The sequence below is a fragment of the Poecilia mexicana genome, unplaced genomic scaffold (assembly GCF_051168715.1).
Source record: "Poecilia mexicana isolate PSO_F unplaced genomic scaffold, ASM5116871v1 scaffold_5, whole genome shotgun sequence".
In the NCBI taxonomy this organism is placed as follows: Eukaryota; Metazoa; Chordata; class Actinopteri; order Cyprinodontiformes; family Poeciliidae; genus Poecilia; species Poecilia mexicana.
The window spans coordinates 6,513,340-6,527,003 of NW_028263374.1; the positions used below are offsets into that span (position 1 = coordinate 6,513,340).

General features: G+C 38.9%; 2 protein-coding genes and 3 non-coding genes across 7 annotated transcripts; 1 reads left to right on the forward strand and 4 right to left on the reverse strand.

Annotated features, from left to right (window-relative positions):
* Window positions 1-695: 695 nt before the first annotated feature.
* Window positions 696-2,054, reverse strand: mustn1b (musculoskeletal, embryonic nuclear protein 1b). Its single transcript, XM_015009437.2, has 3 exons — window positions 1,831-2,054; window positions 1,619-1,742; window positions 696-1,030 (listed from the first exon to the last, which is right to left on the reverse strand). Exons 1-3 carry the CDS (start codon window positions 1,837-1,839, stop codon window positions 915-917), a joined length of 249 nt encoding a protein of 82 aa, XP_014864923.2. The 5' UTR covers window positions 1,840-2,054; the 3' UTR covers window positions 696-914.
* trnae-cuc (transfer RNA glutamic acid (anticodon CUC)) lies at window positions 1,175-1,246 on the forward strand. The gene has a single exon. It is a non-coding gene; the product is annotated as a tRNA-Glu (tRNA).
* Window positions 2,055-3,158: 1,104 nt separating the features above from the next.
* On the reverse strand, window positions 3,159-13,181 carry stimate (STIM activating enhance). 3 transcript variants are annotated; one of them, XM_015009436.2, is made up of 9 exons: window positions 13,050-13,181; window positions 12,320-12,712; window positions 10,691-10,739; window positions 10,522-10,617; window positions 10,288-10,409; window positions 9,938-10,050; window positions 9,483-9,560; window positions 9,252-9,395; window positions 3,159-5,748 (listed from the first exon to the last, which is right to left on the reverse strand). In XM_015009436.2, exons 2-9 carry the CDS (start codon window positions 12,504-12,506, stop codon window positions 5,635-5,637), a joined length of 903 nt encoding a protein of 300 aa, XP_014864922.1. In that variant the 5' UTR covers window positions 12,507-12,712; window positions 13,050-13,181; the 3' UTR covers window positions 3,159-5,634. The 3 variants fall into 3 exon arrangements, with proteins under 3 accessions (XP_014864922.1, XP_087861550.1, XP_014864921.1); XM_088005424.1 differs by having other exon boundaries at window positions 12,320-12,716; XM_015009435.2 differs by lacking the exon at window positions 13,050-13,181 and adding an exon at window positions 12,876-13,017 and having other exon boundaries at window positions 12,320-12,716.
* trnar-acg (transfer RNA arginine (anticodon ACG)) lies at window positions 8,286-8,358 on the reverse strand. Its single transcript has one exon. It is a non-coding gene; the product is annotated as a tRNA-Arg (tRNA).
* trnar-acg (transfer RNA arginine (anticodon ACG)) lies at window positions 8,700-8,772 on the reverse strand. The gene has a single exon. It is a non-coding gene; the product is annotated as a tRNA-Arg (tRNA).
* Window positions 13,182-13,664: the final 483 nt, after the last annotated feature.

A 13,664-nucleotide genomic window follows, 5' to 3' on the forward strand; every position in this document is an offset into this window, starting at 1 on the left:
GGCAAACTGGTTTGCTATCTAAATCCAAAAGTGCTTGACGAGTTGCTAAGTAGCGTGTTTTTTCTGCGATTCAAAAGCCTGCAATTTACATTTTTAGAATATCACCCCTCTTCTGCTTGAGGATATCTGCGTAGTCTTATCATGAGGTTGGTCAATCTGCTCTAGCACAGACCTCTACGGTGTCACATAAACACCTGGGCAGACTATCAAGGTGTTTCTTCCTCACTCCACAACTTATCAAATCTGCCCTCTTTGGCATTCAAGAACAACTCCCTTTAATACACAAATGGCTCCACAGAATCCTTGGTGCATAAGAAGCAAATATTCACACCTGTAGTCCAATCAAGCCTTCCTTTTCCGACCAGAACCTATGAAATCCACTGTTAGTCAGAGCAGACTTGACAGGTTTGGTCTTCATGCTTAGGCGGTAAGGTACTTTAAACCTTTATTTGCTCACTGTGCAGAGAATATAAAGCTTCTGACAGCATAGTCTGGCAGCTAAATGGACACCTACGTGCAAAAAAAAAAAGCATTGGTTTTATACATTTTTTGCATTTATATTGGTTTTAAAAAACAAACCGTGTCTTTTAATCAAAACTGTTCAATTGTGTTGTTCAAGTAGCACAGTTATTAAAAATTTAGAGAAAATTTTGAAAAAGCACATAACAGTAAGAAATATTTTGGAAATTCAAACGTTTTCAATACGTTTAAACAAAGGAAAGAATATTTATTCGAACAGATGGGCAAATACAAAAAAGTACAACATAACAAACATCCACATCAAAATACAATGTCAGAGCAAAACTAGCTTATTCGTCCCCCTTAAGCTTCACAAATATACACTTTACATTTACCACCGTCCAGTTAATGACTGTGAAAGCGACATTTTTTTTTTTTTTTTTTTACTTCGGTTACTATTTGCCGAACACACTGGCTGAAGGATCCTTCGGAGCAGCAGGCTGAGCAAGAACCGTCTCTGTGCCCGTCCTCACGCCACTGAACACAGATGGAGCCACCTTCCCCATACGCTCTGAACACAGGAAAACAGACATTATTAAAAACAAGTACCTAAACCCAGCGACTGCCCACCGCAATTAAACAAGATGACGACTGTAGAAAATAAAAAATGCTACTGTTGCACTCATATATGATGTAATTACTCTATTGCCACATCTCCCTGGTGGTCTAGTGGTTAGGATTCGGCGCTCTCACCGCCGCGGCCCGGGTTCGATTCCCGGTCAGGGAACTACTTTTTTTTTTTTTCATTTTGTTAGTTTTATTCTGACAAATATATATGTATATATATATATGGATATTCTCAGTTTAACGACACTAAGGCATACACGAATTAATCTATCTACACTATTTTATTTCCACTTTTCCACTTTCACAAGTTAATGTTTCATACTGCTCATTTCTCACTGTCTTGTCTTGATCTTTAAGCTTTACAGGCAAACTTTGTACAAAACAAACACTGTACACTTTTTGGACCAAGCACTTGTCTAAGAGAGGAAAAGAGGAATAGCTATTTTTTTAAGTTTTTTTTTTTAAAGACTGCACTAATTTCCTGATGTTTCAGTGTCAGAGTGAAACTACTTTATTGAAAGACGGTACTTACCACACTCCACCATGACCTCATAGGTCTTACTTTTGACCTCGCCCTTCAGGCCCAGTTTACTGCGAGCTCCTTTCAAGTCCTCCTCCTTTATCGGTGGCCGCTTCTTCTTTTTCACCTCGCCTGACTAAATAGTGCAACAGCAAGAACGTAATGTTGAATTCTGTAGGGAAGCAAGAGCCTGCAAAACAAACAAAACATCTGACATAACCTACCTGTGACATGGTTATTACTGCTTCAAGAGTTTGCTCTGATGGGCTGATTGTTGTTTTGCTGTGTGTGTGCCTTCTCTGCTAGCAAGCCTGACATTATATATAGTCCTGAGTCAGGCAGACCCTCCAAACATTGTTGTCAGTGTGTATTATTAGGAGTGACGTGACGGATGGTACAGCTGGAACGGGTCTCCCAAAAGGCTCACAGGCCGACAGCTGATTATTCGAGACGCGACTGGAACGGAAAAGAAAAAAAAAACGAAGAGGATTCGCCGCCGCCCAGGATCACTTCCTTGCTTCAGAGGGATTCCCACAACTTGATCTAATCCACGATTAATTCCATTTTGGGTGTGGGAGTTTGTGAAAAGCACATCCAGACGGTTGACACAGGAACCAACAAAATGGGGGCTTAACTATTGGAACAGTTTTAAGGGAAAATTTACCAGCTTTCAGATTACATTTACAGGCGGCGAGGGTATAGTTTTACGAACGTTATTTGTACGTATGAAACGGGTTTTAATGATTGTGTAAGTCAAAGCTTAAAAAGGAAAAAGACTGAGCAAACTGTTCAAATAATATTAGTAATTACTCCAGTCAGTATTTTATGGTATAAAGGTGTCGCCCATACGACGGTGGGCAAACTGACTCAATGCTTTTTTTAAATTACACACTTGATGCGGCAATGTGACACAGAACGGAAAATGAGCACACATTCACATCGTCACCTTCCTAAAATAATGGCTTAAGTCATTTTTTGCCAGAAGTGATTTTTTAAAATTTTCTTTGCCTCATTCATTTTTCAGCCATAGAAAAGGGGGTAATATCTTTTTCATTTTGTTTACAAAAATTACTTTTATCAAAAAAAAAATTACAGGTCTTTTTTTTTTTTTAGAAATGTGGTGATATGTCAAACAGTAGTTCTGGATTAAATAAAGAGTTCAGTTTTTTTCCTCAACTAATTTGAAATCATTACTTATATTTATATCCATTTGGTTTATTTATGTAGGACCTAAGAGGTGAGGTTTCTCCTTCATTGGGGTTTTGCTTGGATAAAGATGTTAAAATAAGTAAATAAATAATAAACATCAGGAGATCATACATAATACCTGATGCTACATCTCTCAACATGTACGCTGACTCACATCTTTACATCTTTTATTATTACATGACTTGGATCCGTAGTGGAGGGGGAGAAAATCCCACATGGTACAAATCTCATTAAAAACCTGAGAGATTAAATGTTAAAGTAGTGAAATCCAATAAGGAAGCACCAGATATATTTAGTGTTATAGTTAGTAGAGACTCTAAGCCCCTATCAACACTCTATATAGTTAGTTGTAATGCATCCCTTTTATTCCCATTTACAGTCTCTTTAAGTTACAAATAGCCATGTTTATCTCAGCTGTACATTTAAGTTCATCACATTTTACAATGCAGGCATAGATATCAAAGTGCTGTTTGGTTATTAAACATAAAAACCTTGTTTATGACAATAATATAAAATAAATAAAAAAAGACCAATATCTTAAAGCAGAAGAATAACTAAATTGACTGCCTTTATTTTCTTTATGATAAATCACTTGTCCTTTAATTGTCTAATGATTTAAGCGTTTAAAATATCACAGGAGTTCTTTGTCCCATATGAGAAGAGCTGCAGAGACACACCGACTGCTGCGAAAGGGTTTCTGCCTTCAAATTTGTCTCTTCGTGCCAAAGTAAATTAATGAAAACATGACAAGCAAAGAAGTCTTCACAGTTTATGTAACTTAGTTTACTGTTAATGAGAACCAGAAGTCATTTCATCGCACGCTTGAAGCTGTAGGTATATTTGAATACACCACCGTCCACACACACACACGCACGCACACACACCTTTCTCTCAGCTGTCTGGTCCACACTCATAATTTACAGTTTAGAGGTCAGAGTAAGTCACATTCTGAACATCAGAGCTCGCCAGGTGTTGCTTCATGCTTGAAGATCTGAAGCTCCGTTTGCAGGCAAAAAAAATAAAAAATAAAAATTACTAACAGGTGCAGGTCACTTCGCCTCCTTTGTCATTTCGTACTTGTGCAGTTTTGTACCCCCCAAAAAAAAGAAAAAAAAAGTTGCCATTAATTCGCACACGCAATACAAACGCTTTGTGTCTGCTTTTGCAACAGATGATTTTAAGTAATTTTCTGCTTTATATGTTTAGTCCAATATGAGAAAGCATGGTTATACAACTTTGATACAAATGTAATGCCAGGAGGCTGCTCTTAGTTCAAAGTTTCTACATGTTTTTCCAAGAGAAAAATGCAGGCTCAATTTCATTCCATTTAAAAATATCAAGTACTAAAGTTGAGTACGGCAGAATCTAGAGAAAGCACAGATTGATGAGGAGAAAAAAGATGGATGGAAGGAAAAAGAAAATAAAAAGGGATTCAGAATAAAGTTCAAAATTATCTAATGTTTCCCCCAAATTCACTCTTTTTTCTCCCCCCCGTACTTATTATCCAGGTCTGGAAAATACCGAAATAAAACAGTGTACTTTTTGAGATTGTGCAAGAGCTATCTTATCAGTTTGTTGAGAGGGTAAGAAGCTGTCAATTTGCCCAAACAAAGATCAGAATGAACAACATCAAAAGAAAAGAGGACCTCAAACTGTCTTAATAAACTCCACATATTTAAAAGTACCTGACAACCACAAAACAAACACACACACACAAAAAACCCTACTTGATGCGCCAACCGTACGTGGGTGTAATAGGTTTTGGAAGGGACAAAGGGGCAAGGCGCGGGTCAGAAACCCGACTACGAATTGGTAAAGGAGGGAACTGACCTGCAGTCCGTACAAACAAACTCCACACACCAAAGGACAAAACAAAGACAAGAAAAAAGAAAAAAAGAAGTTATGAACGTGCAAAAAAAGTAGCTCCTTTATAAAGTCTCTCTGCAGGAATGAAAAACACTTTGGAGGCAAGCAGAGTCATCTCTTTGGCCCAAAAAAATGCAAATCGAAATATTAAACAAACAAACAAAAATTCAAAAACACAAAGGAACAAAACTGATAACAAACCCAAACAAATGAGAGTGCTTCATTAAATGTCTGACAGACTGAGTCGGCACTGGAAAGCTCTTCACAGTCCTCGTTTGTTAGACTCACGTGAATTAACAAACTCCCTTTGACAAAAGTAAGATCACACAGAAGGTACAGTGATTAAGTTTGTTACTGTGCTGGAAGGGAGAAAGAGTGTCCACACCTTCACTCACAGGTATGGTTTATACACCGCAGGCCATGATGGTACCAATACAACAAACAGACGAAGCTGAAGTGAAGGTCGCATCAGAGCTTCAAATATGTAAGGAACACGTTAAGGAAGGAAATGTAAATGATATCACAGATTGGTTAGTTTGGATATCTGTCTCTCGAAGCCACCAACTGAAATGATTCGAGACGCACGAGTCCAGTCAGGAAATTAGTGTCATTTGTCTCCCATTACACAAATATTAGCACTTTGTTCTGGAACAGGTTCTTTTTCTGATCCATCTACAAACACAACAGTTCTCTCAAAGTGCAAAGTCGACATGCAGCAATTATCCAAAAGTAAACCTGCGAGGAAAAAAAACAAAGTGTGTTTCGGCGTCCCAAGTCAAAAACGTTTATTTTTTTTGCGTACCAATCCTCTGGGAACGATCAGGGAAGGAAACTCCAAGTACGGTGTCGTCTTTGAAGAGAACCAAAAGCTGTTGTGGTTTGCGGAGGTACAGAAATGTAGGCGGACTTGAGGAGAAGAGAACAGCTTTTAGACATAAAGGCGGCCGAGCTCATCAAACGGGAATCCCCATTCGAAGCTTTTTCTTTTTCACCGTCTTCAGACCGGTGAGTCGACGGACGTCGTCTTCATCCGACTCGTCCATCTCATCGTCTGCTGAGAAAAGGATCTGAGGAACATCAAGAAAAGGTAGGTTGGAAAAGTTTCAAGACAATTCCAAATCTGAATATACCGGACTGGGTTTCTTGTTGCAACCATTGCGGTGCATTCACACCAAACGCAAACTTACATGCATTACATGGAGGTGTGTCAGAATCGCTCTAGCTGTTCTTTTCTGTTGCCGACCTATTGTCCAGCTCAAAATGCTCCAAACGGTTCGAATCGTGTTGGCCCTTCGAATGCGACTTTGAATGTAAACCAGACGCACCTGATGCTCAAAACACGTTTGGTGTGAACGCACCATTAGAAAGTTAAGGATTGTAACCACTCAATCAGTGCAGATAAGATTCTAAGCAGTTTTTCACAACGCTAACAGGGATCATTGCAACCTGTGGCTCTGGAGCTGCATTCAGTTCCTTAGAATGTGGCTTTTAATAATTTTGTCCAAAGATTTTAAAGAATCAAGTAATATTTAAAAATGCGAAGGTAAATAATAATAATAATTTAAAAAAAGACTAGCTTGGGCAGTTTTTCTAGGCATTTCCATGCGATATATGAATAACAGTTTCGCAAGGAATGATGCTAGTGGTGTTTTGTTTTTGTTAATGGGTTACAAACTACATATTTTTTTGGTATGGTTTATGCATTAAACCTAAACAACAAAACTTTACTGTATAATTTGGATTTTTAAAATAAAGAACAAAAATGTTATTTTCGCTCATTTTGACTTATGAAGGTTTTAAAGCTCTAAAAACATTTTGTTTGGACTCAAGACAAAAAATGTCTCTTAGGGACAGAGAGGTTGCTGACCCAGGTCAACCCTTTGGACATGACATGAATAGGTTAAAAGTTCATTGGTCATAAATTTCAGCAAGCTGAGAGGGGCTGACAGCCAATTTTAAATCACAAAAAAAGAACACAGAAAAACTAAGAACAAAAGCAGCAAAGGTAAAAAATAAATAACACTGCTGCTAGCTAGTTGTTTTTGTTATGCGATTTCAATATATTGACCATATATATATATATATATATATATATATATATATATATATATATATATATATATATAACAAATTCTTCATATCTGAAGAATTTGTTCCAACAACAGAAACAAGATGTGTGTAAAAGTGTTGGATTTATTTCTTCAGACAGCCCCCAAGTGGCAGAGTCATGTTATAACTTGTAGAAGGCATTCAGAAAGAACATGACACAACCCAACCCAAACACATCTGCTAGAGACTAAATAACCAAAGTTTACCATTAGGACAGAAAAACTACCAAAGTCTTCAACGGTACTTCTTGAGGAAGTCTGTTGTTGAGATCATCATCTCTTCTGCAGTCACCTGTTGGGGTAGCAGCATCAGAACCAAGGACCTAAAAAGGCTCGACAACCTGATACAGAAGTGCTGGTTCTGTTCTGAGACAGCTCCGGTGATTAAAATAACTTTTTTTGATTTTATACAAAAATCAAGAAAATTATTAACAATCCTGAGCATCCTATTCTTGAGACAGTCATAGAAAAACAGAGTGTCTTCACTCAGAGGCCTCTTCAAGTTTGCTGTAAAACAGACTGCTACAGGAGATCCTTCCTGCCTATAACCATCACTGTCTACAACAACTCTTAAGAGCCTTGAATAATATGAGTAATAAGAACATTTGATTTCCCCCTTTGACATCATTAAGCGTGTAAATTTTTTGACATAAAACAGTGGTGATGCCAAAAATGTAAAAACCTGATTTGAGTTCAGAGATCCCAGATCAAACCACAGTGCTGACTTCCACTACACTCACTGTCCCTGGTAATCCACAGGTTTGGGTTGTGAGCCCTCAACCCTGATCCCTGGGTTTGATTATTAAGCAAGAAAATGTCGTTATGTTTTCATCTCATAAGCCTTATAACAAATAAAAAATATGCACAACCCAATAACATTCACAATACTGACTAATCACATAATACTTGACTCCTAAATCTTTATAAGAGGAAATAAACTTGTAAATAAGCTTGTAAATCAAATGGCCAGGTTTTTTTTTTCAAATGCCTAAATATACATTTTGTACATTTTTTAGAATAATCCTACTCAGTTGCACATTCCTTCAGCTGCATACAGCTGACCAAACATGCTGGAGCTCTGCTTTGGTTGCCAGGTAATGGGGTTAGGGTTTCTATGTGAGGGGAAAGGCTTGCCTGGGGTTGCTAGGCAACAGTGCAGTCACCACGTATGTGACTAAAAATTCAGGAGATTTTTGACACTACTCATTTTTCCAGACACCAAAAAACATTAACATATTGCCAAGAAACAGCTTTGTGTTTTATTTTAAACACTTGGGCAGCTTTTATAAGTAGTTAAGACCCAAACGAAAGCCACTGCTGCTGAATTTCCCCACATTGGGAAAATAAAGAACATATCTATTCCTCATCATACTATAAAGAGTTACTTGAACTCAGTTCAATATTAAAGAGCCATTTTTTTCTTTTAGATGTTCATATTCAGAAGCACATGGTGCTACAATCCACCCGAATAACATGGTGGAAAAGAGAAAAAGAATCGAGCCAGCCAGGAGTCGAACCTAGAATCTTCTGATCCGTAGTCAGACGCGTTATCCATTGCGCCACTGGCCCATTGAGAACAACTGAACCCCCACCCAGTCTAAAACAAAACACTAGTGAAGAATGGCTTTCTGAAGGTGAGTGATAAATCCCTAAATCAATCACTGAGTGAATAGCATCTCACTCGTTCTCTCTATTAGCACAGTTGAGGGCAAGCTGGACTACATACAGAAACAAAGGAAATTTCGAATATTCAAGTATTTGAAATTTCCATTCAAATACCACAGCTCAATGATAAAAATAATTTGGCCTTACAACCTCTATATTTTAACAGAATGTTTATAAGGCACAGATATTTTACATATGTACAGATTAAGGCGTAAATTACTAAAAATAGCAACAAAGAATAGAAACGAGCCAGCCAGGAGTCGAACCTAGAATCTTCTGATCCGTAGTCAGACGCGTTATCCATTGCGCCACTGGCCCTCACAATACATACAGAGCAAAGCTTCCTTCACAGCTCATCTGTGCCAGCACAGCCCATGACCCAACCCCCACATTTGCACTCAAAGGCTTGCTCCAAGGGCAGCAGCAGAGAGGCAAGGAAGTGAAAAAACCCACAAAGCTGGCATTTGTTTGTGCTGCTTCAGGCAAGTGCTACTTTGTAAACTGAAACTGTTGTACAATAAAGTGAAAAAAGAGAGAGGAATTACTCTCTTTAAGAACTTAAGAAAACAAATCATACACAAAATCTGAAGTTCTTACAAGGCATGATCCAAACTCCAGACATTATGGCACAGTCAGCCACACCAAATCTATAAAGACTTTTCTACAATCTGCAGGGACTGAACAAAAATAGTCAGATAGCTAAAACCCAAACATTTGAAGGGTTTCTTGTAAGTCGAAAAGGAGAGGTACTTTTTTTTTTTTAAGAGGTTGGTTATAACTTCCCATTTCAGTCTTACCTCCGATTCTGAGTCATCGTGAGAAAGCGCTCGTCTGTAGCGAACTTTGCTGTTCCCACGCGAGTCCTCTTCCCTCTCCTCAAGCTTTGCTTTTGTCCTGTGCTTCTTCATTAGGAAATTATCAACCACCCAAAACATAAGGGCCTAAACCAAACAATGCACCCAACAACAAAGTGTTATCTGCATGAACTGACTGAGGTTGTGTGACTTTACAAGCATCAGCGGACTTACATTGACGAAGAATGGAACGATGAGCATGACAATGGCCAGCTCCAGGTCAGGATTCTTTATGGGATTAAGGAGAGCCAGCTGGGACACAAGCACACAGTAAAACACACTGTCATAATGCTGCATAGAACCACCTCGCTGCATCTCCAACATGGTTTATGTCAAACTGTTAACAGGGCTATCTTTCTCTATAAACAGGCCAGATATGCCAGAAATAAAATACCATCTAAGTGATTTCTGAAGACAATTGTTTGCACTGGAAATTATTTAGAGGAATCAAACTCAAAAGAATGTTGAACCCCTTGCATCATTTTCTTATTAATACACAATAATCCACTGCCTTGTGTTGGTTTATCACAAAAATCACAATGAAATAAAATTAAGTTTGTTGTTGTCTTGTAAAAACATTACCCGAACATGTAGGAAAAGGTGTGGAAAAAATAAAAATTTTTTTTTACCTTCTTCCACTGGGGGATAAGTAGGAACAACATCATGAGAACTTTCTCGACCATCACAATGAGGATGTAGAGGATGCATTGGCCCAGCCATGCAGTGCACTGCACTGGCTCTCCTACACAGACAGGAATGCAAACCATAAGAAAATTAAAAGATTGAAAAAAGGAATTTAATTCATATTTAATTAAAAAAATAACATGCAACAAGTCAGTGTTTATTTTCTGATGCATTAACTCGTTGCAAAGTTACATTTAGTGTGAGAATGTAAGAGCCTACTGCCCTCTAGTGGACGTAAGAGGTATATGAAGAGCCTTCTACTCTTGACAGACTGATAAACACACGTTGGCCTCACCATATTCTCCAAAACGCAGAGAATCCCACTGCTTCCATTCAACAACAGCACTGACAGCCTTCACGCCTGCATATATGAGCAACATGCCCAGAGAGGCATCCAACAAGAAGTTAATGAGGTATCTGGAAAAGAAGACAAAGGGAAAACATGTTAGAAACCTCCTTGCAGAGTTAGAGGAGTAAAAATCATAAATCTTAAAATTCTTTGGAGATGCGTTGCCAGAAAAATACCCACAGGGAGCAGGGATCCTCCTCCGTAAGGTCTGACAAATACACGTTAGCAAAGTGGATGAAGAGCATCCCGATTGCTTGCTTTGAGGTGTCCAGGAACCTGAATCCAGATGGCCGAGTTAGTTCCAGGGTTCGCAAAAAAACATTAGCGTTAATCAGCTCACTTGACTTACCAAATCTTCCAGGGTCTCCTTTCATGTTTGGGCTCCCTGAAGCGTTTTACTGTAAAGAACAGAGCGCCACAGAGATGGCGGTTATTTTTAAGGATTTTTATTTTTTTAAATCAACTATTTTCAGCTTTTATGCTTTATGAACTGAAAAGAAATATGTGTCTATCAGGTCAAAAAAAGGGAACAGACTGGTTCCTGAAATCTTTAAAAAGGCATTAGCGAACTAAAACAAATTTTATAATTCCCTATGATAGCCTGTAGTAGAATAAACAGCAGCTGATGATGGGGAGACAAAACAAGATTACAATGTTTTAAAGCAAATGAGGAGAGGGGTTGTGCGAACAGGCTCACTACCAATAGCAACGAGACATCCAACACAAGTCAAGCTCCTCCCTCTCTTCACAATAGCCACTTGTTTTTTAGAACTGTTTTGTTTGTCTCTGAGGACAAATAGTAAAAAAAAAAAAGAAGAAAGAAAGAAAAAAGTTGTAAATCACAAACTGAATACAAAGTAGCAATGTCAAAAAAAGGTTTTGAAAATCTATAACCAAGGCTTAATGGTGTCTTTTTAGTGTGAAGAAACTGCAAACGATGACCTCGATTTGTGACGTCAACTGTGACTTCAGACCAAACACACCCTGCAATGTGCAGCCGGATGTGATGTGAATGCAAGCAGAAGTCTAGACTTCTTCTTCTGCCCAAATCACCTGCCTCATGCACAAAACTGAAAAAAAAAAAAAAAAAAAAAAAAAAAAATCAGCTCACTCTTTTTTTTTACTTAACAGATTGTATTTCTTCCAGTGTCAAGTTTAAGAATTTATGCTAACTCATGAGAATACAAAAAGCTAGTAGAGGAACTGTAATGTATATTGTGGCTAGTATTGCACTAAGTTATTGTAATTCTAGTTGATACAACTCAATTTTTTTTTTTTTTAAAAAAGGGGGCATTTCACTGAATCTACAGAAAATTCTCATTAAATTACTTTATGTTTTGTTACAATCTGGTCAGATGAGATTGACTTAACTTTTTTTTTTTTGGCCTACATGCAGTGATGTGTTTTGCAGAAGTATAACACTGTACACGTCATCTTCACAGGTAATTTTATCTTAATGTGGCATTTTCCTTCTACTTTACAATTATGCACTACTTAGAGTTGGTCAACCACATAACATCCCAGTGAAATGGATAAAAATTCAAGGTCAAGTGACAAAATCTAGGAGGGGGGGAAGGTGCATACATCTTGTAAGTCACTATTTAATAAAGACAAACAACAACCCTTTTCCTCAAGTCATGTTCTTGGTCCTAACAACAATGTCCTGGAGCAAAGTGAGATTTAGCCAGCTTCAACTTTTCTTGGCTTGCTCAGCATATTTGTAGTAAAATATGCCTCGATAAATGAAAAAAATTAACGTTTACACAGGAACCATGGGCGAGGTGAAGTGTTACGGTGAAGTGGGGATGCTTTGATTTCGTTTGTGTGTCTCCTTTGGGGAGCCCATGTTCATGCTGCCTGCCAGCTGAGATCAATACAGCATTGGGTTAATCCAGTTGTGCGATTGGATAAAGGCGGCTTCCTCCAGCAGCCCGGTGTCGGATATCCGACACGCAGCAGCTTTTTGGATCATACTCACACATGAGCGTGCTGAAAGCCATCACGGCCAGGAGGCCCTGCAGGAAGATCCCGAAGGAGTCCATCAGGTCGCCGTTCTCGCAGTGCCGAGTTTTCTCCCCCGGGGCCGGGCTGGAGGACGCGTTGGCCGCAGACACCGCGCCTCCCGGACCGGCTGCCAGAGTGTTTCCTCCGCTCACAGCAGCCATTGCAGCAGAGTTATCCGGTCCGCTCTACTCGATGAATTGACTCTCCCCACCGAGAGCCAGGTCTCTGCCCGGTAACTGTCAGCTGGCGGGTATGTCAAGCTGGGCAGTCCTCGCTGAAACACGGTCGCATCCTCTTCGAAGGCTTGCACTCATTCTCCTGCTCCGCACCGCTCGGCCATAGCTGCTCGGTCATTCGAGAGGTGAAGCTGTCTGAACAAGAAGTTGCAACATTAGAAAGCCATAACAGATGCTCCGGGAGGTCTGTGCAGGATACAACATGTTTGTTTCCTCAACCTGCGTCGAAACGGACACTGGTGGCTAAATGTGTGCCATGTAGCTAATAAACCCCGCAGTTATAGCCCCTCTAACCTGAGTCACGTCGTAGGTCAGACAGCATTAAGTGAGTAAAAAAATAAAAAAATTCCCGTTCGGAGTCAAAAGCGGTCCCGCTACTGCTACTAGCACTTAGAGCGTTAGCGTCTATCCACGCTATCCATTTAAATTGAGCTAATGCTAAGCTAGCGAAGTTGAACTTTCTCTTACGTCAAACGCGGAACATGTCCTGTCGCTCATGGCGCTTAGAGAAGTCCGTGAAAAAGAGACTTTTATAAATGGAAAATAATAGCTCGGACACATCCAGCTGCTTCCCTGCCCAGCAGCGTCCGCTCCTGTTGACAGGCGATGTCACGTGACCTGAGCCACACGAGCTGCATGCTGGGAAATGTGCCACAGAGTATGGCTGTGGGTCATTTGTGCAGTATGGAAGTGAGAGGGCCACAGTTCAGTAAATAGTGAAATAAATAATTGTACATGTGTGATCACTAAAATAGACACGAACTTCTGGATGACCAAACAAATAAAAGTTCATAAAAATAAAAGTTTTTATATATATACAAAATCTATAATTAATGAAAAGTGGAAATTAATGAATATTTCATACACGTTAAAAACATTTATAATATGATGTATGTATATCATGTGTATGTTTTGATTATTTGAAGCATCTCTACTGTTGTGCGCATCAAAAATGAGAACAAAAGTGATATTTTATTTTATATTATAGAAATCAAATTAGTCATCTTATATTAGCAGTTTTTTGTGTGGAGAGGATATATGAAACGGCCAAAATGAGATATGCAGAAACTTAGATTTGTTTTT

Bases quoted from the DNA above. Each gene is read 5' to 3' on its own strand.
- mustn1b (XM_015009437.2), bottom strand. The intron at 1,031-1,618 runs GTAAGTACCGTC...TCCTGTGTTCAG, and splicing joins TGAGGTCATGGTGGAGTGTG to AGCGTATGGGGAAGGTGGCT.
- stimate (XM_015009436.2), bottom strand. From the start codon at position 12,506: ATGGCTGCTGTGAGCGGAGGAAACACTCTGGCAGCCGGTCCGGGAGGC. The intron at 10,410-10,521 runs GTGGGTATTTTT...CTTCTTTTCCAG, and splicing joins GAGGAGGATCCCTGCTCCCT to ATACCTCATTAACTTCTTGT. The intron at 9,396-9,482 runs GTAAGTCCGCTG...TGTTTGGTTTAG, and splicing joins TCGTTCCATTCTTCGTCAAT to GCCCTTATGTTTTGGGTGGT.